This window comes from Falco punctatus, assembly GCF_963210335.1.
Source record: "Falco punctatus genome assembly, chromosome: 7".
NCBI lineage: Eukaryota > Metazoa > Chordata > Aves > Falconiformes > Falconidae > Falco > Falco punctatus.
In genome coordinates this window covers 9,027,700-9,055,302 of record NC_137587.1, presented here as the reverse complement: position 1 = coordinate 9,055,302, position 27,603 = coordinate 9,027,700, and the positions used below count along the sequence as shown (strand labels likewise).

The 27,603-nt window shown below is 41.3% G+C and overlaps 1 protein-coding gene across 9 annotated transcripts in view; it reads left to right on the top strand.

Annotated features, from left to right (window-relative positions):
- TTLL5 (tubulin tyrosine ligase like 5) overlaps nt 1–27,603 on the top strand; it is a 133,482-nt gene that overhangs the window by 22,475 nt on the left and 83,404 nt on the right. For 8 of the 9 annotated variants that reach the window (XM_080395804.1, XM_080395803.1, XM_080395805.1 and 5 more), the window contains 13 exons: nt 3,049–3,150; nt 3,278–3,369; nt 5,467–5,574; nt 15,075–15,156; nt 16,633–16,694; nt 17,436–17,527; nt 19,982–20,023; nt 23,141–23,254; nt 23,635–23,726; nt 24,343–24,405; nt 25,368–25,406; nt 26,160–26,305; nt 27,305–27,596. In XM_080395804.1, coding sequence (XP_080251930.1) covers nt 3,049–3,150; nt 3,278–3,369; nt 5,467–5,574; nt 15,075–15,156; nt 16,633–16,694; nt 17,436–17,527; nt 19,982–20,023; nt 23,141–23,254; nt 23,635–23,726; nt 24,343–24,405; nt 25,368–25,406; nt 26,160–26,305; nt 27,305–27,596 — 1,326 coding nt within the window. The remainder of the gene's footprint in view (nt 1–3,048; nt 3,151–3,277; nt 3,370–5,466; nt 5,575–15,074; nt 15,157–16,632; nt 16,695–17,435; nt 17,528–19,981; nt 20,024–23,140; nt 23,255–23,634; nt 23,727–24,342; nt 24,406–25,367; nt 25,407–26,159; nt 26,306–27,304; nt 27,597–27,603) is intronic. The other variant, XM_080395806.1, reaches the window with a different exon arrangement.

The window sequence follows — 27,603 nt, the reverse complement described above, 5'->3', positions numbered from 1 at the left end:
AGTTAGTTACATCATGGAGTTGTTTTTTTTTTTCCTGCTCCCACCTGGATATTTAAGGGTAGCTTTAATCTGATGAGCATCTTCATGGATTTGTTGGTACAGTTCTTGTGGAGAGAGAAATATTTCTCAAAATGGCTACCAAGTGAGGGCAGTAGTGGCTCTGTTTTCACTGAAAAATGAGATTTGGTTTTTTTTTTGGCAGTTCTTTTAAAGGAAGGATTTTTTTGTGTGTGTAACTTGTTAGATGTCCTTGTATAGTTCAGCTTCTGAACTATGGAAAATAATAGGGGAAGGATGAAGAGAGATGACTGTTCATAAAGCAAATTGGGGATGCATTCTTTTCTGGACTTTAACTTCATTGCCAGATGTCCCAAATTCCCCTCCCTCTCTCTCTTCCGTTTTTCTTGAGCATTGCTGCCCTTTTCCTTCTTTCAGGCTTCACCCAAATCTACTCGCCTCTTCTTGCAACTAACCCTGCTCTCCTTGGTACTTTCTTTCCCTCTTGCCAGAGCTTCTTAGGATAGTGTATGTCTGACTTCCCCTTTACCCTTTTTTAACCCCCTTCATCTCTTTCGAGACATTAGCATCTTAAGCTATTGTGGTATGGGAGGATGGTCAGAGTGAAGAAGAAAGTGTGTTTTCTCTTGTTGACTTTGGTTTTGAACTAGATAGAACATGCTTGTTGTTACAAGCTGTGGTGGTTAGCAGTGGCTCGTACTGGTCATTCTGCCAACCAGATGCCCTGGATTCTGCCCTTGGTTTTTTGTTTTCTTTTTCTCCGAAGTCTGAGACCTAAAATATATTTCAAAACAGGATTTGATTACAGGCAGAATAAGAAAATGATTGCATGTGGACTGCATGGTCATTGTGGGTCCTTTCCATCTGGAACTATTCTATTATATCGTATTTAGCTTGACGGCGTGTCCTTGTCTGGATGTAAGATTTTTCAAATATCACCACAAATAGTAGTATTGTCTGCTTAATGTTTGATAATTTCTAAAAGTTGTTTTGTGGCCTGCTCTTAAAACGGAGGCGCTGCCCTCTTCCTGTCCTGACTCTGCATTATAACTCTCTCCTATGTTATGGCTGCAGGAGGGCGTACCTGCATCTGATTGGAAGTTAATCTTTCTATATTTGCTCAAATGGGTGTTTAGTCAAATCTATGAAGTGTTCTGACTTGCCTGTGGCTATGTAATTTGTGGAGCAGATCAACTAGAGTGGCTTGAGTATGCAACCAAGCAGGTAATGAGCTTTCAGCTGCTGTGCATCCTTTGATTGACAAAGGCTGATCACGCAGCTACATCTTTAGAAAGCAACTTTTGCATAAGATGTAATTTTAAGCATCTTAAATTGGCATGGCTATCAAGAGAAACAGTCCTGCACCTTTCCTGGCTGCTGTTCCCATTCTCATGTTGACCTTTTCCTTTCCTGGAACAGGTATATGATCAGTTTCCCTGACTGCACAGTGCAAATTGGAATGGAGGAGTAGCATGGTCAACTGTACTAACACCTGGTTGCAGGAAGCTACTTTGCTTCCCCCAGAAGCTTGTATTGTTTCAGCATTCATTCAACCTCTTCTCAAAGAGGTGTGCTATTGATAAGAGTACTGTTTAAATGGCTTCAGTGCAATTTTGCGCTGTATTCCTGTGCTCATTCAGGGGCTTGTGTCCATTGTATTGTGCCACCACAAGCATTTCTGGACCCATGCAGTGAACTGATCTGATTTGATAAATAACTTAGCAAAAAAGGCTGGTTGTAGATGGCTTGCTGTGCAGGATGCTCTTGTGCCAGTACTATGCAAGTAAGATAAAGGCAGATAGCTGAGGAAATAGTTAGACGTAGCTTAAGTCTGTGTGGCTGCTGAAGAGGGGGAAAGGAGGAAAAGAAAAAGCTTTTATCAAGTTACAACTTTGTAGCTGGATCAGGGAGCTGATCTACCTTTATCCTTATGCACCCCTTTTTACCTCTCACATCCTGTTCCCTCTGCCTCTTCCCAAGACAACACCGCCACCACCAAAATCCCTCAGACACCTTACAGACCAAAACACTGGGCTGTTTCTCAGTTGGATCAATTCTTTGATTCATTTCAACACAAACATTTGTGATGGTAGTGTATGGCTAAGGGAGTGGTGATGGGGTACGTGGTTACAGGACAGGTAATGCCTTTTAATCAGGAGGTTACCACTGTTTCCATAATAAACAGGCTGATTTAACTGTGGTATTGTTGGCTGTAACAGGGTTCATATGGAGACTAGATAAGCATGTAAGAGTGTCTTGCTCCTGATTGTGATCTTCCCTACAGTCTCTTTCCTTGTACACAATTAAGTGACGTTTTTGAGATATGGAAGGGCTTTGTAGTCCCTGAGAATGACAGGACAGTGCAGCAGATGCTGCCTTGTTGGACAAACTGATCTGGCCTGCAGGTTGTACCTGTTTTCCTGGATGCCTCTTGAGAAGGAGGATTGGCAGTTGTAGGCTGTGTAGTTGGTGGCACTAGAAATCTGTTCCCACCCTCAGCCTTTCCGAAAGCATCCTTGGAGTATGTAAGAACTGAGCTGTGCTTGTATGAGACTTCAGGAAGTATTGACTGTGGTATGCATATTGTATATGATTGCTCTGAATGTGTTCCTTTCCCAGGACCGATGGATCTTAACGTATTTGTGGTGGGTCCTATTGCGAAATCGAAGTGACCGTGACACTGATTTGTCTAAAGCAAAGTGGCCTGTTTTGCCAGAATGCCTGAGGACCACAAATCTAAGCAGTTGAGAAAAAAATGTGCCTACCACGATGTGGACGCTGTTAGGCTGTGAGAACTCCCAGGAGAACAAATGGAGCTCTCTGTTCCAAGACACTGAAAAAGAGACTAAATGCACCTGGATGTGGCCCTTGAGAATAAACTATTTCTTGTGAGGAGAGGTTGCATTTGATGGAGTCTCATTACATGCATTATCTCCTAGCTGTTATTGTTGAGTCGTCTGTGTAGTAGGTCATAATTACAAGCATGTCACTTGTTCAAGAAATACTGTGAATCTTTATCCCTCTTTACAGATTCGCAACAGTGAGGTATGACCAGGCATCCAAGAACATTAAAAACCAGTTCATGCATCTGACTAATTACAGCGTCAACAAGAAGAGTGGAGATTACGTCAGGTACTTGGCTGGAAACTGGAACTTGATCTCTAGAGGTTGGGTCAATTTACCTAAGTTGGTCTAAGGCTGGTGCAAATCCATAGAGGTAGGCCAGTGGTGTCAACCTGCTGCTTTCATTTGTTTTTAGCTGTGATGATCCTGAAGTAGAGGATTATGGAAACAAGTGGAGCATGAGTGCAATGCTGAGGTACTTAAAACAAGAGGGGAGAGACACTGCAGGTCAGTACAGATCTTGTTGTTTTATTCCTTTGTTGGATCTTAATCATCTCACTAGCGTGAATCCTAAGAAGTCAGGGAAGAGCCCCAGTGAGTCCCATTTAGCACCAGAGCAGGGTGGAGGGAAGCATTCATTGTTCCTTACAGCTTGCTCACTAAAGCTGTGGCTTTCATTCTCTATCCCCAGAGATGAGTCCTATCCCCAGAGATGAGGCCTACCCCTTCCCTTTTGCAAATAGTATTCTGAGACATTCTCAGGGTGTGTTTCTTAATATTTTACCTACATTTCCCGTTTCTTAAGGTCATTCCATTCCTTCTAAAAGCTTCCCTCCCTCTACTGCTCCCATGGCCTGTTCAGTCTGATGAGTGACCAACCTCTGGAGAGCTGTGCCAGTTTGAATGACTCTTGGATGTGGTGTCATCTTTCCATGGCTCAGGTTTTTGCTGGGTGTTTTCATTTCAGTCTGTGTTCCATATAAAATAGCTCCCTCTTCCACACCTTTGCCAGGTCGGCTGGGAATAAATGCATCTGCAGAGCGCAATCCAGGTATATCCTTTAAGGGATAAATTACCTGTGATACTGAGGCATCAGTAACACTACTGATAGCAGCTATGTCCATATTGCAAATGTTGTGAGGGAACACTTAGACATTGGAGGAAGGGGTTTGAATCTGGCTTTCAGATGGAGTAGACCTTTTCCCCATCATACGTGTGCATGGATGTCCAGTCACATGCACCATGTGTTCTCAGTAAGCTGTGCACACGTAATTATTTATATCAACACATTTCCACACCACACGCGAACCTAAAGTATAAAACTGCACTCCTAATTATTAAGTAAACTGCTGAGCAAGGCAAGCAGGTTTCTCTAACTATCCATTACAAGGCTTCTTGCACCTTTCTCTGATGCATCTGGTTCTGGTCATAGGGAGGCAGAATGCTGGCTGGAAAGTGTTGGCCTTGTCTGGGCTGGCAAGATTTTTGTGCTCTGGGATGTTTATATACACTTAGATATTCCCATGCTGAGTTGCTTCCACTTAGTTTTCTTCTGGCACAGAAATTCACATCTGAATTTGCTTGCATGCTCCTCTGTAATTATTCAGGTTCCTGCATGTCATTATCTGAACATAAGAAATAGTAATTGTAGGCCTAAATCGGACTCTTTAGTCAAGTGGTTGATACTAGATGTTCTTTGGGACAGGGATTACCAAATGTTTGTGTGGGTTTGCTGGAGGTCTTGGGTGTTTGCTTGTGCTCCCTTTGAGGGGTGAGGAAGGCTGTCCTATCATCCCTGCTAACTTTTCAGACTAGGATTCTAGTGTTTGTTCATTCCCTCCTCCTCTCACTTTATTAATTATACTTGAAAACAGAAACTAAGTGTGGTGTTCTTTCTGTTGCATGACTTGTTCCAAGCCCAGTGTAGAATCCAGGTCTACATCTAATGTGGATCTTTCTTGCCTTTTGCTCTGTCAGCTCGGATTTGTGGTCCTGAGCTCTGTTTACAGTCTCATACAGGAGTTGGAGAGAGCTTTGTTACTGAAACTGCAGATTATCTGTAGGTCAGCAGGACTGGAAGTTGTCACCAGTCATATCATTTTGAAATGATTTGTGAATCATGGTATGGGAACAGCTGCTTTAGAGGAAGGTGCAACATCACAGAACAGTTATCTCTTAAAGTCCACAAGAAAAATTTCTGTATCTCTGTGGCTGTGGCTTATTCTCTGTAGTTTAAGGGCTTATCTCACTAACCCACTCTTCTTTAATCCTTCCTAATACTCTGAGTGGGCAATGATCGGGCTCCAGCTGACTTGTGCTGATGTGCTTGCCACATGTTTCTGCTTACTTGCACTGTACATATACTCACTTCTGTCATTCCCATTTGTGAGTATTTTTGTACAAGGATACTTATGCATGTATCTATATGCTTATGCTTGCATGGATTTCTAAATATCACTGCTTTATCATCCATAGGCTCTCATGTGCTTTGATTCACAAAGGTATCTGTCCATATGCATACTCTCATGCTTTTCTCGATATTGTGTGCTACTTCACAATCTACTTTTTTTTTTTTTTTTTCTCCTTCTTCCTCCCCCCTTGCAGCACTGATGGCCAGCGTGGAGGACCTGATTATCAAGACTGTAGTTTCTGCTGAGCTGGCCATTGCCACAGCTTGTAAAACCTTTCTTTCACATCGTGGCAGCTGCTTTGGTAAGACACTGAGGGCATCTTTGTTGATTGACTCAAGTACTGTTTGAAACTTTCAGCTTTCATAGAATCTTGGAGTGGTTTGGGTTGGAAGGGACCTTAATGATCATATAGTTCCACCCTCCCTGCCATGGGCAGGGACACCTTCCACTAGACGAGGTTGCTCAAAGCCACATCTAGCCTGCCCTTGAACACTTCCAGGGATGAGGCATCTGATGCTACAGAGGAGCACGTGCTGCCTATTGCAAGGAGGCTGGATGCTGGTTCTTTTCTCAGTATAGATCTCTGTGAGGGCAGGGGACATTGAATCTCGGTTGTCCCTCTGCCAGCGTCATTCATCAGCATCTCATGCTAGAAAATGGGATGATGAAAAGGGACTTGAAAGGGAACTGGGGAAGTGCTGGGAAGTTCAAGTTACTGACCCACTAGTGCCCTTGCAAAGGATGGATGTGGATTATTAAGCATCCCTTTAGAGCACTTAATGTTATCTGTTGATCCATCTAGCCCAGTGTAGTTCTGAGTTATTGCTCTACATGCGCCTGAGGACTGGGGACGAAAGTGCAAATGCCGCGCTTGGAAGGACCGGTGGTGGTACATGCTTCTGGGCTTGTGCTTGTGCGAGAGTACCGCATGGTGGCGTCAAAGCCTGCTTCTGGCAGAAGCTTGATGCAGAGCTATGTGCTGGCAAAAGGATTTGAGAACTGGCTGGCAGCAGTTGCTGGGATGAGGTCCAGAAAGCAGTGGCTGGTACCACAGTGTGCCTTCTCCTGCTTTCCAGTGGCTGCTTCCCAATCTTTCCTAAAGAGGCCTCCTCCTGCTCTTTAGCTGCCTTTTGCTCATGTGGATATATACACGAAGATGGAGTCTCAGGGCAGGGGAGATGAGTCTAGAATTAGTCTCATTCAGCGCTTAAACTAAAGATCAAACTTGGCTTAAGCTATCCTGTGTTTAGGTATTGGGACTTAATATTTAAACTAGCTGTGAAGGTAGGTCCATTTGTATGGCCCTTGTATTGCACTTGAAAGCTGCAGAATTATCAATACTCAACACTACCGTAAAGGCTGTCATCTTTGGATATTTGGGGTGATGAGAAAATCAAGAATCAAGTAGGAGCCATGGCTGATGTCTTGTTTAGTGACCTGCCAAACTAGCTGCCTCTCTGGCCTTAGCTTCTCCTGACTGACTCTGATGCCTTTGTTCAAGTGGAGAACCTTGGCATACATGGGGATTTATGAGTTAGATAATAGTTTTAGTGAAGTAGCAGTTTATTAGATACTCTAGAAATATCAACAACTGGATTGGAAAAAAAAAAAAAAGGCACACCAAAAACTTTTAACTGCTTTTTTTTTGGCTTCTCCCTTTTCCTCCTTCAGTTGTGCCTCTAGATGCCTCTGAGCTGTGTATGTGGAAACTAATGTTCCTCATGTACTTTCTGCTGGGCCTGGCTCTGAGGTTATTCCACTTCCTGCTGCCTCCCCAGGGCTGCACTAACCACCCTCTCGCTCCCCCACAAATAAACTGTTTTGTTCCATTTATTTCAGTGTAAACATAAATTAAGAGCTTCCCAGGAAAAAGAGCTTAAGTAGGAGCCATACTGCTTCCCTAGGGAGCCTGAGGCATTTCCAGAGTTCAATACTTTCTGCCACCTTCCCCCACAATTAAGTGATGGTCCTTGTCCCAAGGATTTGAACTGCCCGTGTTGTGCTGTACGGCTCATTTTTAATCTGTGTGTCTTGTTCTGACACTTTCTGGTTGTGCTACTTCTAACTCTGTTGTAAAAAAAGACAGTTTTTTTTTTTTTTTTTCTAGCTGGAAATGTTCAGAATGGCTGAATTCATAGTTGTTAACATGATGGAGAAAAATGGGAATGAAGATTTCAAGGCAGCATGCATAGGTTCCCAAGACCCATTGTACTTTTTGTTTTTTGGTGGTGGTGTGTGGTGTTCTGGTTTTTTTTTTAATTCTGGGCTGTGAACAATGAAACTGCATGTGTGTCCTGAGAAACTTTTCAAATGATCACTATCTCAGATTTCACAAACCTGTATCTGAGACTCAGATACAGAGGCCTTGCTTGGAAAGCTTCTAGAAAAATGTAACTAACTTAGTGTGTATTCTACTCTGGTCTTTGTAATGCTGTTCTAGGAAGTAGAACTTCAGCATAATGGCCACCTAGATAAAAATTAAATCACAAGTACTTATTTGTCTAGATTAGGTTGCCCGCTTTATTCCTCTAACAGTTTAGCGCCGTTGTGGTCCTTCATTCCTTTCCCAAGTAAATGTATTTTTGTTGTATACTTGTTTTCTAGATTTAAGGGAAGATACTCCATTTATGGCTGCTTCATGTTTTAAAATAAGACTAGTGAAACAGTCTGTATGGTTCCATCTACCCATGCTTGACTAGAAAATGAGCTGTAGGTCAGGATGATTCTTTTTCTAATGTCAAAGTGGAGTGCTGCTGACAACTTGTGGAAAGATTGTAGTGATTCTCCTTTTGACCATGTCATGTGAGCTGCTGCATTCTAGTAATAATCAGCTCTCAGAGGATTTGGGATGCTCAGAAGTCTTGTTCCTCTGAAGTGCATTGCAGAAAGTAGTGTAAGTACTATGCGATTTGTTGCAGCCTTGTTCATGCATTGTTATTATCAATGTGATCTCAAGCCTCTATTTTGTTCTTTATGGTTAGCTAATAATTCCTCATGTAAAATTAAGCTGCAAGTAAAAATTGCCTTAACCAGGAGCTCCAGAGAAGGGCATGCTGCAGGACTCTGAACCACTGTGTTGTCCTGAAGCTGGTCACCAGCTCAGGAGTTGGTTGCCTCTGGAGCCTTATTTAAGAGAAGCTGGATTTTGCATTGACTTGGAGGGACGTGACATCTTAGTGTGGGAGCAGGAGAGATGATGGGAATACATATACCTGAGCTGATTAAGGATGGAGGAGTTCTCGCTCCTGAAGTAAGCACTTCTGGGTAGGTTAAAAAAGGCAATGAGGCCTGCTGTCAGACAGTCTGAAAAACTAGCGTTGTTTAGTAGGGGATGAAATGGGTGCAGCACATATTTTTGCCAGCATCCAGTGTAGCACCATTTTCTGTACTCACTGAAACATGAGCCTGAAGAAGCAATAGATTTATGTCCCCCTGCTTCATTCCCAGCTCTGGTCCACCCAGCCATGATACTGTTGAGCTCTTCTGCAATCAAGAAGGTAGGTTAGGATAGGATATAGTAGACGTGTTGATCCCACCAAAGCAATGAGTTTCTTACTTAGCTGCTCCTGTGTCCTAAAGCTGAATTGGTCAGGTTTATGTTTCTACTCGCATCTACATTAAGATGGTATAGAGCAAACAAACTATTGTACTATTTGAGTGGTGCTGACCTGGAGCTAAATCCTTAAAAAAAGTCTTCATTTGTATGTAATCACCAGTTCTCAACCATCTGTGGTGCTGTTCTTCATAAGCTTTTAATTTTCTTAGTAGCAGCAACTGACCTGTTTGGGGGAATGGTAGCCTTTTGTAGTATTGAACAGTGCTGGCCTGCTCCATAATGAATTTTGCAGGACACTAAAAATTTGAGATTATTAAGGAATTTCTATGCAGAGTTGCTTGACATGAGTATAGGTGAGTCCCTACTTGGAGACTTAGGTCAGCCATACATGTACTATACACAGACCCTATATCTTTTTCTGGTTTCATAGGTGACCTGTCAAGGAAAAGCAGAGCAGGTATTCCCTCCGCTTATCTTTTTTTTGCAAAGCTTAATCCATTCTATTTTTATACCCTTACTGTCAAGCTTTGCTTTAAAGCCGGTATGTAAAGATGCTATTTTGAATCTGAAAAAGGTTGTCCTTGGAGTCCTCTGGCACCAGATTCAGGAACCCTGTGCCTTTCAGGACAGGTCTTTTGATGATCCAGTGTGCCCAGGTAGATTTTGTAATATAACTAGATCTTCAGAATTTAACACAACTGTCAGTTGAGCCTGAAGGGTAAAACTAGTTCAAGACATAGGTCTTCTAGTGATAGAGCCTGTAGGAGTAGGGGTCTATCATACACTGTTTTCCTTGCTTATCACTTGATAGTTCTGAATGGTATTTGATTGCTGATGATTTAGCACCCAGAGCTCAGCAAAAGAGTCAGGATCCCTGTTGCTGCAGGAGCTTTCTGGTTTCTTTAGGAAGCTGTTCTCCGCTTGGTAGCATCAGTTTACTTTCTCAGGGTGCTTGAGCAGATCTGGGAAGCATTAACTTTCCTCAAACCAGCCATAATGAAATGACCAGCATCGTCAATTTATCATCAGTGGACTTGTGTTATCGAGGTCTGAATCAATCATGGCTTCTCATTCCATCTTCTACTGTCATTGGTTCTTGTAGTCATGTTAAGGTCTTTAGCAGATAGATGAGAACATGGAAGTCAGGAACAGCAGGTTATTCTTGTCTGCTAGTTTGCTTGGGACTGAAGTTGTTGGAGTTTAGGACCTTGAAATCAGAAGTTGGGCTAATGAAGGCAGGAGACATGTTTTTTCTCCTTCACCTTATGTATTGGTGTATCTATGGAGTCAGCTGGCTTTTATTTTGATCTACCTGCTAGTCCATTTTCTTAATTTGGCTACCAAGTTTGTTGAAGAAGTAGCAGCAGCCTTATCTACTCTTCTGTTCCTCAGTGGCATAAGGGAAGCTAAGTGATGGCCAAAGGTGGTTATTGGGATGTTAACCTCTTTGCTCACTATGATTTCACACGCTGGGTTGAAGAGCTTTCCCCTTCATGGTTGATGATGTATTTACCCTCTAAGATTAGGATTATAAAAGTAGCCCAACTTGCACCAAGATTCCTGCTCTCTGATGTTAGCCTTGAATATGGCCTTACTAGCATTTCTGACTTCAGAGCAGAAGGCTGATTCAGAGTCTGGTATAGGTGATGAGCCTGACTGCAATCTTCTCTTCACTAAAAACAGTGGTTTATGGAGAGAAGGAGGACGATTAAGATGATGAAGGGTCTTGAGAGCAAGAATTATGAGGAGCAGCTGAGGTCACTTGGCTTGTTCAGCTTGGAGAACAGAAGGCTGAGGGGTAACCTCATTGCAGTCCACAACTTCCTCAAGGGAGCAGTGGAGGGAGCTGATCCCCTCTTTCTAGTGACTACTGATAGGATATGAGGAAATGGAATGGAGCTGTGTCAGGGGAATTTCAGATTGGACATTAGGAAAAGATGCTTCACTGAGAGGGTAGTCGGTCACTGGAACAGGTTCCTCAAGGAACTGGTCACAGCACCGACCCTGTCAGAGTTCAAGGAGTGTCTGGACAATACTCTTAGTCATATAACTTAGTTTTAGGTTGTCCTGTGAGGAGCAGGGATTTGGACTTGGTCATCCTTTTGGGTCCCTTTCAACTCAAGATATTCTATGTAGGCACTCTGAAATTAATCCGCTTCTGAAGACTTTTATTGGGAATGTGCCTAGGTGTCCATCAGGCTTCAGTAGAAGGAAAAAAGGTTGAGAAGTAATCCTAGAAGCGATAGACTTTCTCTGGTTACCTATTGTGAAGAAAGTGCCTCTAAGTGATGCTATTACACATTTGGCCAAGCTAGCATGACAGACTCTGGCAGATGCAGGCTGCATCTTATGAAGTAGGCAAGAATACCCAATGTGTGGAATAAATCTGTCCTCTGTTGTTTGGTCCTTTTCTGTAATACCACTGAGAGAGAACTTTATTGTAACAGGGAAAGGCTTTATCTAAAAAGGAGTTAAGCTGTATTATTTGGAGTGCAATACAAATTTTTGCACGAGACTACAGCACCAGTACTTTCCCCAAAGCCTTTAGTCTCCAGAGTAGAGGCTTCAACTCTATTACTTGATATGACAGTGTGGTCTTTTGCTTATGAAAGCCTAAACAGTTATGCTGGCTTTCGTAGGGTAACAGGAATGATTTGGGACCTGACTCTGATAACCCCCCCAAGATGTAGACCTGTTCATGTCCTCATAGCTGTCAAGATGTGGTCTACCAGAGTTGAAGCAGGTGCTGTACCATCACTAGATAAAGTGATGGAGTTAATTCACAAGATACTGTTTAGTCTCTGAAGCCTCAAGTTTGGCAGTGTGTTCAAGAAAGCAATACATCCATCGCTATACTCTTAGTTTTTCCTCTCTTGCACTGGCTGGTTGCTGCTTTGGATGAAATTGCAGCACAGTTAACTTTTCTAACTGAAGCTCCTTGGTACACCTCGTCTCTAAACACAGTCTGTAGGATACCTTTAGATAAAGCACAGAAGAAGTACGAGGGCAAGATCAATTTTAGTGGCACATGTGTAGTTCCTTGCATTAGGAATGTCTGTAAATATGCTCCTGCTTAAAATGAGACAATCGGTTGTTACTGCAAAAGTTGCATACTATGCAGCTTTTTTCGGTGTGTATGTGTCCCTTAACCTCAGGTTGCCTCCATTCAATTGCAGACCATGTACTCTGCAGTAAAGCTGCTTCTTTTTCCCCAGTGAACAAGCTGAAAACAAAGACCAGAATTACAGCAATCCTCTAGGAATTGAGCTTATTCATTCTATGCAAAATCATGAAAACATTGTTTGTGCTACCAGGCTATCACTTGTGACTTAGTTTCCAGACTTAGAGAATACCAAATTCTTTGGGGATAATTTCTAAAAGGGAGTGCCAGTGCAGTCTTTGACAGGAATATAAGCCAAACTTGGTTCTAGAAAACTGCATGTATTCCAAAAAGCTTGAGACTGTGTCTCTAGCCTTCCTCTTAGTCTTAAATAATTTCATTGGCAAAAGAATCTGTGTCTGATCTGTTTGCAGTTAGACTTTGGTCTGAAGCTAGCCCTTCTCTTGGGGAGGATGGGAAGCTTGGTCAGCAGTGACTTCTGTATGGGAGTCGGAGTGGAGAGGCAGGCTGTTCCTGCTGTGTGTTGGCAGCAGCTGGTACCTCCTGATACAATTCCAGTCTGTTTAACAAACTGCAAGGGTGAAATATGTCTTTCTGGATTGTAGTAGCAAGGGGAGGGGAGCAAGGGAAGGCACTGCAGAAACTTGGTATCTTAGTTTCTTCTGTTTGTGCCTTAATATTAGTAGTGCAAGGTGAGTTGTCATAAACTTAGCATTGCTACAGCTCAAGGCATGTGTTTCAGTCATTCTGTATTCTTTACCCTCTCTACAGAGGGAAATGGCAGTCATGCTTAAGCTGGTAATTGCAGAGGATATAGTTCTGATCTTGCTATGCTCATGTGACTCTGTCTTTGTGCTGCCTATGTATTTATTTTTACAAATGATAGCGGAGTTTCACAGTAGAAAGGATACTCTTCAGTGTTTAATCTAGGTAGTGCATTTTCCAAATGTGGAAGAGGGCCAAGGAGGTATTTCTAGGGTAGTTGAAACCACAGGCAATTTCTCCTATGCTTGTGCCCTGGTATCCCAGATGGACTTGACGATCCCTTTGTGCTGAGCACTGTGTGGCAAGCTGTGAGGCTTGATTCTGTTGCCAGAACGTGGTTATTGCATAGCTCCTGATGCCCTGAGGTGGGAGTGACATCTGTCTAGGGGTTGTAGGTATGACCTAGAATACAGGAGACTTGGGGCATTATGCAGCAGCAGTGGAGTTTTCCTAGGAGACCCTAAGGCACTGCAGATGGCATTAGATGTCTAACAATGGAATTGATTCAGCAGGGATACCCTGAAGAGTTTACTCTCCTAAGAAAACAAGGCAGACTACAAGGGAAGGGAGTGTAAAGCACTAGCATCCTGGTCAACAGGTTTCCCATGTATACTTGTAAAAGTGGATGAACTAAGTGAGTAACTGGGTGGGAAAGAGGGAGGTTTAAAGAGCAAGTGGTTTGGAAGGGAGAGAAGTGTGGGAGAGGAGGACAAAGCCAGAGGAGCCAAAATACTAGGAAAGGTCCTTTAAGGGACAGAGGGAGGGAATGGCCAGCAGCAACAGAAGTAGCAGCTAGTCAAAACAAAATGCTCTGCTTCCTGACTGGGGCTGGGAGGTTGCAAACCAGCAGCTGCTACAGGTCTACTGGTTGCGTCTCTGCCTCAGGCATCAGCTGCCTGCCCAGTGGAGTTTGCTGTGCCTTTAAGAGTCACAAGTCTTCACCAAACCTGAGATTGTATTTTGAAATAACGTATTAAAATCATCAGAGGTTTCTCCTGGTCAAAATGATTTGCTAATGTTTACACTTGTAATCCCCACCTCTTCCTTTTCCCTCTACCGCAGCCTTTCTAGTCTGGGGAGCAAGAGAGCCAAATGTAGACTCAGCCTCATTTCTTTGGAGTGAACCAACTCTAACTCTGTGCTGGTTTACTTACCACTTGGTGTCTGGCTACACAGTCTAGAAAAGTGAGCAGGCAATACTCACTCTGCTGCCATTTCCTCCCCTTCCAAGCCCCTTCCCCCCAGCTCATTTACTTCCCATTATAAGCTACATGAGCTTTTTGCACAGCTGCCTGCATAGGAAGATCTTGTCAAGCGCTCCAGCTCCCTGGAGCCAGCATCAACGTCAGGCAGGTGACAAAAGGCCAAGGCCAGAATTCAAGGAAAGCAGCATGGCAAAGAAATTCTCCTGTTTTCACTCCAGGCACTAGGGAACTGGTTAATTCCATGGAAATCCTTCTTCCCTGCCAATACCCTGTTCTGCGGTGTTTTAAAAAAATGTGCATAAGTTGCCCTGATGATCATTAACTGTATTTCTTAATGCTGGAAGAGAGAATTGCATTAATGCCAACTTGTGATTTATAGTCATCTTTGTGTAGCATCCTTCTTGCAACTCCTTCCAAGCTAGAGAGAACGTGTTGTATAGACTGAAATAGTAAAATCAGTCTTGGAATGGGAAGCTGGCTTCAGTCTGACCTGTGTAGAGCAGAACACATCTAGCAGATGTAATATGTTATGAATGTTTTAGAAACTAAGGAAAAAAATATTTCTGTAGTGGTTTGCTGCAAAGTGGCAAGCTGTCAGTAAGATAAAAAGGAAAAAAAGGGACATTGTCTATGTAGATGGAGCTGCTGAGGGTAAGACTTTTGTACTCCCATGGGGTTATTGCAGAAAAACATACAAGAATAATGGAAAAGAAGCTGATTTTTCTATACCTGACTGGAACAATGTATATAGAGATTAAAAAGTGAAAAGGAGAATGAAGTTCTTTGGTTTCCAGCATCTAGTGGAAGAAGTAGATTGGACCTGCTATGCTTCTGTCAATTCTTTGTGAAAATAAGTAGTAGAGTTCTACGTTAACTGCAGTTGGGTCAGCAAAAGAGTTTATTTTTCTATATAATACTTTCCTAAGACTAATTTTCTGCTTCCATTTTCCCCCCACAAACAGAATATATTTAACCTTGATTCTGAGGAAGTGAAATTTCCCACTTGTGAATGTTATTTGTTCAGCCCTAGAGAGTTTGCTGGATTTAATATAAATTATATAGCTAGAAATGACTTGACAGAGACTAGTGTTGGACCTTACCTGAATGTTTAAAGGTGCAGTAAGGTAAACTTGCAGTGTCTGCTGTATTTTTAGAGCTGTATGGTTTTGATGTCCTTATTGACGACACTCTCAAGCCCTGGCTGTTGGAAGTGAACCTATCCCCGTCATTGGCTTGGTAAGTGATTCCCAGTTTAATATGAGGCTGGGAGTGTTGCTAGAGATGGTTGTCCTTAAAACTTGTGGTCCTAGGAGGGCATAATTTCATGATGCCTGCGGAGTATTTGTTCCACTGCTTATTGACAGAGAGGACAGTCCTTTGCTTTTCCCTTTGCGTAAACAAACTTATTGCAGCAATAGGTTTTGAAAGAACCCAGTTGGGATTCCATTTTCTTTTTAATTCTTTTTCCTCCACAGTCCGTCATCATTGTTAACACTTCATAATCTCCCATCTTAGGCAAATTTTGAAACTCTCCAGACTATTGTGTGGGGTTTCAATCTGATTGGCTGAGCAGAAATGAAGATTTTTGGAGTCCAAGCAGAGTTCAGGCATTATGCTTAACTTGAGTACGTAGATGTATGCTTGAGCTCAAATTTTTGGTCTAGTACTCTTTTTTGCTAAAATCTAAAGAGTGTTTTCTGGACTACTGTTTAGCTTTACAGGACACAGATGCACAATACACTTTTGTAATACTGTGAGTAATATTTCAGTCATGACAGTGTAAATAAGCTTTAAGTTATGTGTTCCTGGAATAGCCATATCTGACCTTCCTCTCTTTTTTTTTTTTTTTTTTTTTTTTTTTTTTTTACACCCCCCACCCTCTCCCTTCATCTTTATCCTGCATTGAAATATTTTCACACACTGTTCCTAACTCTCTAGCTTCCACAGTACCTATTTTGTTTTCAGGTGCAGCTAGAATGTTTCCACAACATTCAATTTCCTGGTTTGGTGGTTTGTGCTTATATACATACACACTGAACTATTTCCATCCTTTACTACTTAAAGCAGAGCAAAGGATGCAGTTATGATTGCAGTTTTCTTTGTCCAAGCTGTTGGCATCTATCACTGTGCTGTAGATATGTCTGACTTTTCTGGTTGTAAGGAATCAAACTTTGCCTGTCTGATCTGAACTGTATTAATTGATTTTTGTGTATGTGTGGATGGGTTTTTTAGGGTTTTTTTCTCTGCTGGATGCTTCCCATCTGTCCCCACTGTCTGACCTCTTCCTGTCTGTCACCTTGCCATATAATTTGTTCCTATCCACTAGAACTAACCTATCCAATTTTATGATGTTATGTGGAAGAGGCATAGGTAACTGTGAGTTTGAAGAATACTATGACAAAGACCTCTGTCTACTCCATGAAATGTAGCATAGATACATTCAAAGAAAATGTTTGTAGCCAAGCAGAGCTAAAACAAGGCTGTATGTTGCTGCATTAGAAGACTAAAGCTGTGAAAAAGATAAACAGATAATCTGTTGCTGTTTTGTCTTTACCTCTGTGTATGAAAATCATCTAGTTTTCCTCCCATGTTGGTTATGTCTGTGTTAAGGACAAAGCAACTATATTGGAGGATATCTCAAATATTGATGCTTTCCTTTCATTTAATGCCAGACAAATAATTCCTTTTGTCCTCTGTTGCATGTGGGGATAGTGATGCTCCTTTGGACCTGAAGATCAAAGCTAGCATGCTCTCCGATATGTTCACTCTTGTAGGTGAGTGTAATAAAAAGCTCCTTCAATCTTTCCTTGCTTTTCAAAAGCAATAAAAAGTAGGTTTATGAGCTGCATGTTATTAGAAGAACGTAATAGAGGAGAACTCTAGTTAAGGAGAGCAGCTGTATTTAGCACTGGGAAGTTATACGTGGGCATCTCTGCTTCAGGATAATCTGGCTGTGATGCTTAGGTGGTATTAAGAGTCCCTAGTTTGGTATTTAAAGACACTACTTTTTAGCAGGTGACTTCTGTTTAGCCCTCAGAATCAGTATTCATGTATTTTTAAGGTTGAATATGTTGGTTCTGATTAGGCTCTGTTAGAAATGGAGTCATGATCCTGAAAGCTGTGTGATGTCTAGTGCACAGCACCTTTTAGGTGTCCCTAGTACATCTTAGTTACGTTACCTGATGCAACTTACCCCTAATACTAAAAAAAGCAGAATTCACGTAGCTTGCTCAGCTGTTCAAGAATGTCACTGTGCTGCTATTCAGTAACCCATCTTATTTAAGTACTTGGTTTTGAAGCAAATTCCAGTTTTATTAAAAAAAAACCCACAACCCTAAGGCAATGTACAGTTTGGCATTAAGCAAAGCAAGGTATAAAAAAGGAAAGCATCCTTTTTGGTTCTTGTGCAGGGACAGGATGGTCATATATGGACTGAGATCATTAACAGGAATGCTAGGTTTGTATTTCAGGGTTTGCCTGTCCTAAAGTTCTCATGTGGCTCCTGATGCCCATAGGCTTCGTGTGCCAGGATCCAGGCCAGCGGTCAAGTCGGGCCATTTATCATTCATCTGAATCTGTCAGGAGAAATCCGTACCAGAAGCTGCAGGTAAGTGATGTCAACAAGCCAGAGCTGACGAGGGTAGCATGAAAGTCATTCTTAACTGATTTTGGCTCACTGGTGAGAGAGCCATTGAATGAGTGAGATGATCTGGATTTCTAGCGTAACTACAGAAGAGACTCGGGGGATGCACCTGATCCATAGGCTGTACAGCCACTTTTGTTTTGGTGCGGACCACAAGCTTCCAGAACCCAAAAGTTTTATGAATGTCTTCAAGACCACTTTCTGGGCAGAAAGAGCTTTTTGCATTGCAAATGCATTCACTTGCTCCTGGAATCTCTCACTTCCTTTCCCCTGGATCCTTGGACTGAGGACTGGTGGTTTGCTGTGACTGTCCATTACCTTTTGCGCTGAGATAGCACTCTATCTCTTTTTGGTTATGAGATGGATTTCATGAATATCTGTGGAAGTGGAGCACTCATAAAAGCCGGGGAGGTCCCCTGTGTCATTTGGACACTCAGACACACTTCTCCTCAGGCAAATGGTACATCCTGGCACTCTCCGCAGCTGATGCGTATGCTCCTGTGAGGGACATGCAGCATGGCTGTGTAGCTCAAGTTCAGTTTGGAAATGAAAAGTCATTTTTGTTCATTGGCAGAGTACCAATACACTTTCCATTTTGGTATAGGGAACACTCACAGAAATAGCAATTTTGCTTCTTGTAAAACTCTTGAGTTACTGGGAGAGAAGCGGATAGCTGGTAAGGTGAGATTTGAGTATCTGTAGGATGTGTGATTGAGTCCAAAGCTTCTAAGGCCAATTTAATAGATAGGGTTTCAGACAGATCCCTCTGACCATAAGATGTGTCAGATAAATTAGGAACCATTTCAGAAGTAGTAACTTCTGTGATCAGATTCTGCGATTGTAATCAATCAAATTCTGATTACTTGATGTCTCTTATCTGAAAAAAAATTACACAGGACAGTTTCAGAAAATGGAATTGTTGGGGAGCTTTGAATTTTAAGGAGACTTTAAACTTACCCCTTTTCGGGTTTTTTAAATAAAACAAATGTGTATAAGGTGCAGCCAGCTGAAATGTGCAAAGATTCATATGACAGAGCAGTGGTTATGAGATGGGATTAACTTATCTTTTGGGACAGGTGTCCCCCTTGCAGGAACAGGATTGTAATCCAGTAATAACGTTTTATGGCATGTTTTTAAGTACCTAAATGGAAGTCCCATGGCTAAATAGGTTTATGGGTCTTTCCATGGTTCAAGAATGTTTTGATCTGCTCTTTGCTTGATGCATTTTGTCTTAGATTGTTGTATCTGTGATACTTCTGTTCCCATTCTCAGTTGCAAAGGGTACTCTGAGTTTTTTTTTTTTGTTTTCCTTAACTCCTTCATGTGTTAAGTTTTGATTGTTCATGTAGGCCATCTTTAATTATTGTAAAAGTTGCTTCTTGGGAAAGAAATGCTGATACGAGCATTCTTGATCATGAGATACTTACTCTGTTTTTTGAGTTTCACCAGACTGTACTGCAAGTTCCTTGTGCAATCTCTTTGGTTTGATGCTGAGCATTTCTCCCTCTAGGGAAATGAACAGTTTAGCTGATTCCTTTGTAACTTCTTGTTGATTTGGGTTGAAGCTCTTTTAACTAGTTGTAAGTAATAAAGGGACCTTGAACATGTTTTGTATAGACCAACTGTAGAGAAGAAATCGGCAGTAGTACAGCTAGAAATGATAGATAGGTCTCTTGAGAATTCTTTCTTACACCATTTGCTCCTCTGGGGCATTGGAGAGGAGGAAGGCAGCCTGAGTATCACTGAAGGCAAGAAAAATCTAAACTCCTAAGGTAGTAATTTTCTCTTGAACCTACCATTAAACTGGTCTGTCTTGTAGGCCTGATGCCAGATAAGTAATACAGGGTGCTTTTTGACATTCTGCTGCTGTTTCTACACTGTTTTGGAATGTTAAACAGCATCATGTTTCTCCACAAGAACTGGAATATTGTTGAGATATTTAAACGAAATGGCTTCTGGAATTTCAGGATTTTTACTTTTTTTTTTTATACCCTCTGTTCTATGAACAATTCTACTTGACAACATCTGTTTCTCCTTAATACATAGCTATTAAATATTTTCCTCTGGGTAAGTCTTATCTTACAAAAATATGAATTTTGCTCATCAGAGATGAGTTAATTCATCCATTCTGCAGAGCTCTTTTGTGTGCTTTTGAAAATTACATGTATGTCCAGATGCATTCTGCACAGTTGAGCACATCTGAGGTTAGGATTAGTGCTGTGTTTGGAATGGGGACAGGATACATTTGTGGAGAATATATGGGAGATCTGAACTGAGACGATAGGAGCTAGTAGTTACATCTCTGGACTTCAGTTATACCCTTTTGCTTTAGGGTACTCACCACTTCTCTGCATCTTGGGCAGGGATTATGGTGTCTTGGAAAACACAAGTTTTTTATTATCTTTGTGTCTATTGCAGCGTCCTGTGTCTGCGCAGTCACAAACAGCAAACGCCAGGTTGGTAAGTAACCTTCAGCTCCCTTCATCAATATAAAGGATGCAATTTCAGATGTTACCTCATACAATACTGCTGGTGCAGCTGGTCCCAAAATATATTTTGCAGCTAAATAGCTGGAGGGGGGTGAGGAGGGAGGGTAGCCAAAAAGAAAAGAGGAGGTGAATAGGTACTGGCATGCATTTCCATGTGGCAAGAGCGAAGGTTGGTGAAACATTTACATCTGTTCTAGTAGCTTAAAACCAGAGTAGATGAGGTGTGCTGAGAGTCAAGGTCAGCTGATCATACGCCTTGAAGTTTTTAAGCCTACAAGTATTTCTAAGCTGCATTTTAAAGAGATTGGATGTAGATGTTTAAAGATAGAAGTTTTCACTCTGATCATCAAATAATGAAGACAGTGGCAGCACAGTGTTTTGGATTTGGTAGGTGATTGAAAAGGAAATTGCAAAAACAAAGGAAGACCTGGTGAAAGCAGCAGCAAATAGGAGTGTCCCACCAAAAAGGAGATAAGTAGGTTTTTTTCTTGTGTACTACAGGGTTAGAATAAGTCTGACTGAAAAGGATAGCACAGGTGAATTTGTATTGATAAAATTCAGGTGGCCCTATGAGAGAAGTAATTATTTTCTGTGAGACAGTCATCTGAAGGAAACTGCAAAAATGTGACTGCACTGGGTCAAAATAGATAGAGAGATAAGAAGGGTTTATTAAAGGTAATAGAAAAATGTAGAACTATTTTTAGCATAAATCAGACTGATCTACCTTTCCAAATGTTGTATTTGGCACCCTCCTTGCAAAGCCATATGGAGAAATCAATGTTAGTTTTACAAGTCTAACCACCTGGCTGGCTGGGGGCATGGTAGGCATTATTTTGCTGCTGGGCTTCCTGCATGAACATAATAGCAATGATTCTAATTTTTTTTTTTGAGATTTCCCAGCAGGAAGGAAGGTAAGACAGATGGAATCATCTTGAGAACCTAATTCATTCTGTGCGCTGCCGTTTATGTCATTCTCCGTAAGTTTAGCTGAGGCTAAGATGAGTCTTATCGAATAATGAGGTTTCATAGAGAATAGGAAGGATCTTTGTGCCAACTGCTGTCAGTGCTTAGTATAATTAGAATCATGATGTGGGAACCAGAGATGCTTTCAGAATTTGGAGATAAAACAAAGTGGTTGGATTTATATATACTTATAAAGATAAGCTGGGTCAAACAGGAAACAAGATCTTTGTGAAGTTGGAGATACTTCTATGGTACAGCCAGAGAGAATTCTGTAGTGAAACACTGAAAAAAAGTGTTTGTGCAGGAAGTTCAGTAAAGTTTTTCTCTAGTATTTTGACAGTAGTGTAGTTTTTTATTCTCAGGTGCCAGAGCTTCACTAGTCATAGGAGCCAGAACTGCCAATATGTAGGCATACATTTTCTGTTTGTAACAGATGAAATCATCTCAATTGTATCGAAATACTGGAGATGATTTCGTTGAAGTATTTCCTTAATGAAGGAGATAATCTGATACGATGAAAAATTTCCTGTAATACTGTCTTTGAGCAGCAGTTCTCACACGATAATTGTTACCGTAGCATCAGGAAATGGTTTTTAAGAGGAGGTTACCTAGTAGGAGGTTTTGGAAGAAGCTACTAAAAAAAGTTGTTGAGCTGTGCTTTTGAAATGCAGGAAAGCTTAGGAAGAAAGACTAAAAGCCTTTCAACTTAATGCCATCTACAGCATCAAGAAAACCCGTTTGACTACTGACATTTTTATTTCTTCTGCAAATGCTTGTGTTTCCTACCTTCTTTCAGATTGTCTTGTTTTCACTTGGCTTATTTAATCAGTTTTCACTGGGCTTAACAAAATGTTTCAGCTGGCACCTGCTATGTCTGTCTCCTTTTGGTTTTGGTTGTTTTTTTTTTTTTTTCCTCTTTCTGTGCCAGTCGCTGCAGTGTAACCCATTCTAGTGCAGTGCCTGTTCCTTTCGCAATCGCTTCATCTGCAGATTCTGAATAGCCACTTGCAATTTCTAATGAAACAGAGAATGGGATTCAATTCCAGTAATCCTTACAAATAAAGGTACAGCCTGATCTTGCCATGAGTTTGTTTTTTTTGTATCTGAGCAATATGGAATATTCCCCTGGCCTTATCCAGCTTATGGTTTCTGTCATGTTTTTCTCTTCTTTCTAGATTAAGAAGCCTCTGTGCATTCTTTGCTCAGTGTAATGCTAATAGAGAATTTGAATTCTGTATAAAGGCATGGGACTTTCTCAGTTAGGCCCTTTCAATGTTATTTTTGCAGAGGTAGTTTATCTGAACTGGGCCTAAGACCAGTTGAAATGTACTTGAGAACACATTCAAAGATTTCAGTCTTGCTGGGATTTTAAGATTTTTACAATCCTGCTAACTTCAAGACACTTTGAATTTCTGTTCTTTGTTAGAATTGGTCAGGACTGCCCATCAGGTTAAGAAGGAGCTTAGAGAGACTGACTGCACATTATTTCTTTCTTTACTTTTTAAATTTGCATATGCATACAAATTTGCATGAGATACCTATGTACATATATGAGATCTGTTCATTAAGTGCACTAAGTAGCAAGCTGAGATCTAGCAGTATAGCAACAAAAGAATTAACAGGTGGTGAACTGAATTTTTCACTTTTTCCCTGCAACTTTCTTACCAGTGAATTAACAGTTCTGTTTTTCTAGTGCAGCAACAGAACTGGAACAGAGAATCAAGGTTCTGGTACCATTAGGGTGTGAATCCAAGTGTATGTGGGGCCTGTGAGTGTGAATGCTGGCTCTAAGTGCGCCTCTTGGGTGAGGATTTTCATGTATGAAATCGTGGAAATGGTGCATCTGGTTTTCTTCCGGAAGGGGCCAGGGGTGTAAATACTGGCACTGATGCCTGAATTCTGAGTCCTGCTGTGCTAAAAACTGGGAATGTAAGTACTCACACTTAATGCCTGCTGGGGTGTGGAGTTTTCAACAGCTGGAGTGTGGAATTGTGAATTCTGGCTGTAGTACTCTGGAGTGTAAATTCTGCTGGGAATGGGGTCCTGGAATTTGAATGTTGTTTTTTTTCTTAAAGTAAGTTGAGAGAGGAAAAGGGGAAAATCTGGATTCACACTGTCTCAACAGCGTACTCGTCCTCTGTCTGCCAGTGATGCTGAAATTAAAAACCCAGTGCCCTCAGGCAGGGAAAAAGCAACAGGAAGGCAAGGCAGCTCTGTGCTAGGTCTCTCCATGGAGGAGGTAAGTAGACTGTTAAATATTTTTTTATTTACCTTGGCTTTCACGCAATATGTGGGGCTATTTGCTCAGGAAAGAGCAAGTGGATGTATATGAATAACATGGCAGAAGTAGTATAATTTCTGAAACGGAACTGCTGAGTTTTACTGCTGGTACTGACCTTGCCCTCAGTCGTGCCAGGCATACATATGTGCTCCAAGCAGTGGAATAACTCCTTTAGAATTTAAATGCAAGATAAAATTTCTTAAGAATATCATATGTGCCCAGTCTGTTCCCAGGACTGCAGTAATAGTCTTGTCCTCCGAAACAGGGATTTTTCTAAGGTTAGTTTTTTATTGTATCTATTTTACTGGCTGTTTTCTTTTTCCTGTTTTTATTCCAAGATAAAAGTTCTTCGTCGAGTGAGAGAGGAGAATGAACGGAGGGGAGGCTTCATCCGGATATTCCCTACCCCATTAACATGGGACCTTTATGGGTAAGAATATGAACCCAATTGGATGGCTCAGTGTTGCACTGATTGCTCTGTGTTGAGGGATATTCTGTGTTAGGTATATGTAGATCAACCAGCTTAACAATCAGATGGACATATATTGAGGGATTTGGTAGAGGTATTTTAGTGTTAAGGGATCAGAAAAAAAAAAAAAAGCATCCTTGTTTTTAACTGCTGCTGCTTCACCTAACTGCACTGCATGAAAAGCTGTCAAGCATTGTTTCTGATGTTGCTTTTCTGTCAGAACAAAAATTTCTTCACTTCATGTAATCTATTCCTGCTACCTGCTTTTACATCCCAGAGCTGTATATACTGTGTACTCTGTCATTAGGCCATAAGCATAATATAGGACTCATCCTGTGAGTGATACTGTATTACACTTTTCTAATTTTTTTCCAGTCTGCACTGTTTCTCTGTCTCTTGCCTCACCAGGAACTTCAGCTGAGAAGTGATAGCTCTCTTTTCCTCTTTTCTGTTATGGTACAGCATATTGTGTCAAACTACTTCTGGGATGCTTTTTATAGGTCATTTATTTCTGTATTATGCTGCCTTTCATTGTGTTGAGCTTTATCTTGGCACATCCTGTATTTTGTTTTTCTAGATCCTTTTTAGAGCACAAGACATCAATGAACTACATGCTGGCTACACGTCTGTTTCAGGACAGGTAGAAAGCTTTTCCGTTTGGGAGGGAGGCAAAGGGCACAAACAGAATGAAAAGGATTGATTCCTCCTTTAACCGGTATTGTAAACACCAGCCTGTGATTTACAGGGGTGATAATATTTGTTTGTATCTTCTCTAGTGTGCCAGTGGCTGTGGAGGTTTCTCACATTTTTTACATGTTGAGCTTCTGAATCAAAGGGCAAAACAGACAATACACAAAGGGCATGGGAGTCACTGGAGTAAAAAAATGACTATAGATATGAAAAACCTTCAAGCACCTGGGCTCTTCTGTGAAGAGACTATAGGTGGTCCTTGCTTACCTTTTGTTTCAAAGCTAAAGTCACATTAGAGCTTGTCCTCGTGCAAAGTAGGCACTAAAATCTATTCCAAAGATTTAGTATCTGTATTTGTCAAAGGTTTAGTATTCCTGTTTGTGCAAGTATGATTAGATGCCTCCTTCTCTGGGTTGTGCTTGGTTGGAAATTACGATTCATGCCACTAGCTGAACTTCCATTGAGAGTTGTATCCAGTATCTTTCACTGTATATTTAACACCCTTCCTTCTTGATTTTTCTTATCCAAATTTGAGATCTACAATTAAGTAACCGTCGAGTAAGGGTAAGGTTGCTGAATGAGGAGACGGTATTTACAGAAAGTCTTCCTGCATCAGCACTGTACATTTTTTTTTTTCTGTGCACTTTTGGGATATGTCTGGAGGGTAGGTCCAAATGACGACACCTACAATTTACACCAGACAAATGCAAGCATCAGTTATAGAACAGCTGCTCAGACTTCCTCTTTTGGAGCCTTTTTTTCTCCTTTAAGTTAGAGCTCACAAGGAATTCTGTAAATTTCATCTGTACAATGAAAAGCCTTTTCATTGTACACATGAAAGACTTTGGAGGCTTTTTAATCCAGTCGATGACCCAGAATGGAAGGTAATTTTTGCTGTTTTTCTCTTTGCAGGAGCAAGATGAAAAGAGACTTTGTCACTGGGAGATCCCGGTAAATGGCTTCTTAATTAAATAACTTATACTTTGTAGGATTTATTTTGAATTTAGATTTCCACAGCTTCATATTCCAAGTCCTGGGCTAACACCTTTGCTACCTGAAATCTGTCAAAATAATTTTAGAAAAGTAAATAGGGTGAGCAAAGAGTATCCCAGCACATGGAGAGCTTAATTTTTAAGGAGTAGACCTTAAAATTGTTCTTAGGCTTCCTACTTTGGCATTCCTACCACCCAGATTTGTCTCTCTTAAGGAGTCTGGCAGGGTTCCTTCTCCCTTGGTTTAGGCAGAACTTGTAGAAAGATTGTAATTTTCCACTCAGATTATGTTAATGTTCTTATCTTTGACAAAACAGTGAAGAACAAGCTGTCTACATACAAGGTTCAGAAGACTGGACTCAGGTCCATGTACACTCTTTCCGCTCCTCTCCGTTGTTTTGTACTCTTGCAATTCCGTTTTCCCTGTTAATTGTGCTTTTGAGCTGCTACACAATGGAGAGATGCTGCTCAGTCATGAAAGCATGACATATTAGATAAGTGCATTTTGGGGCTTTAGGAGACGATGTCTTGTAAAGACTCCCTTCAAACATTTGCAGGCTTTAAACAGAACAAAGTTAGACTGATAATAAATATTTTTTCCCTGTGTCAGGGAAACTTTCTTTGAAGAAGTTTAATCTACCAAGTCTCTTGTTATCATCAGGGAGAGAAGGAGAGAGGGAGATTGAGGATGTCTCTGTATTATGCTTCCCAGAGCAAGTCTTAATGGAAGGCTGGATATGAGGCTGGAAGCTGTAGACTCTCATGCTCTCTTTTATGAGAGAAAGCTTGTTTCGCTAGAGTTACGGAAGCGCCGGCGATGTCATGGCAAGACTAGAGCATCACGGGCAAGATCATCAGGTATGCATGGCTAGAGTCTTAGATGAGCAGCTAGTCAAGAGCAAGCAAGCAACTTCTTCTCATTTGAAATGTGTGTGAATGGGGTTGTTCTGGCCTTTGTAGTCCCTTAAGGGATTCGCAGGTTGAAGTTAATAGTTTTCATTTCAAGTGTTAATAGTTTTCACTTCATTACTCTTCTGAGTTTCCTGTCTTCTTAGCCTAGGATTTCATTCCCACCATTCCACATCCCCATGTATATGACTAAAGATAGTCAATATTTTCTTGAAGGCAAGCTTGCAGTTGCATTTTTGGGCACAAGAATTCAACATCATGTGTGCTTCTCTAGTCCTCCAGCTTTTCAGAGAAAGATGAAAACTTGAGACCTTCCAGGCTGGTGGTTCTTCATAGCAGTGACTCTAAGCTGTTGGAAAGAGAGAAATCCTTATCCAAACTGATGTGGGAAGAACTTAAAGAGGTGTACAGAGGTGAATGGTCCTCACAAGTGGCTGTTCCCAAAGCCGTTATCTAAATTCTTTCTAGTAGCTATGTGATACTGACTGCAATGGGAGAGATTGTATGTCATGAAGTGATTTTTAGTGCTGTGTGAAGATAAGTGATGTTTATTGGCACATTTATATTTTATAGTTGTGTTTTTTCTGATACTCCTTTTTTGTTTTTTCATGTATATATGTTAAGTATGAGTCTCTATGTGTGTGTGTAAATATATAAAGAGTCAGGAAAATGCCTTTGTGGTGTTGTCCTGTGTCTTCCCCACACCGTTTTGTAAAGTTAAGACAAGAATCTTGGTCTGTTTTCTCTGATACTGGGAGAATGGGCTTCTCAACTGCCTGATACACAAGCAGAAAGACAGAAAATAATAAAATGTAGTGATACTGAAGATGATGTTCTAAAATGGTAGTGTTCTGTCCTAGCAGTAAACCAAAGGGCATAAGTAGCGGAGCAGTCTTCCCCACTTTTTTTTCTTCTTAACCAGCGTAAGTAATTTCTCCTCTGCTACAGGGACATCAGAAACAACAAAACTGTCCCTCAAATCAGACACAGAAGGTGAGGAGGAAGAGGCAGTAGATGCAGATGCAGATGAAGAGCTGGATAGAACTGTGGGCTCTCTTTCGGACACCCAGGTGAAAAGCAAGGCAAAGCTCTCTGACTTGGTGAAAACTACTTGTAAGGAGAGGTTGCCAAAAAAACTTGACAAGAAAACTGAAGATGGAGGAGAGCCGTTGCTTCAAAAAAAAGACTCAGAATCTCAGTTTAACTTGCTGCAAATTCTTCAAAAGCATGGAAACCTGAGGTGAGAG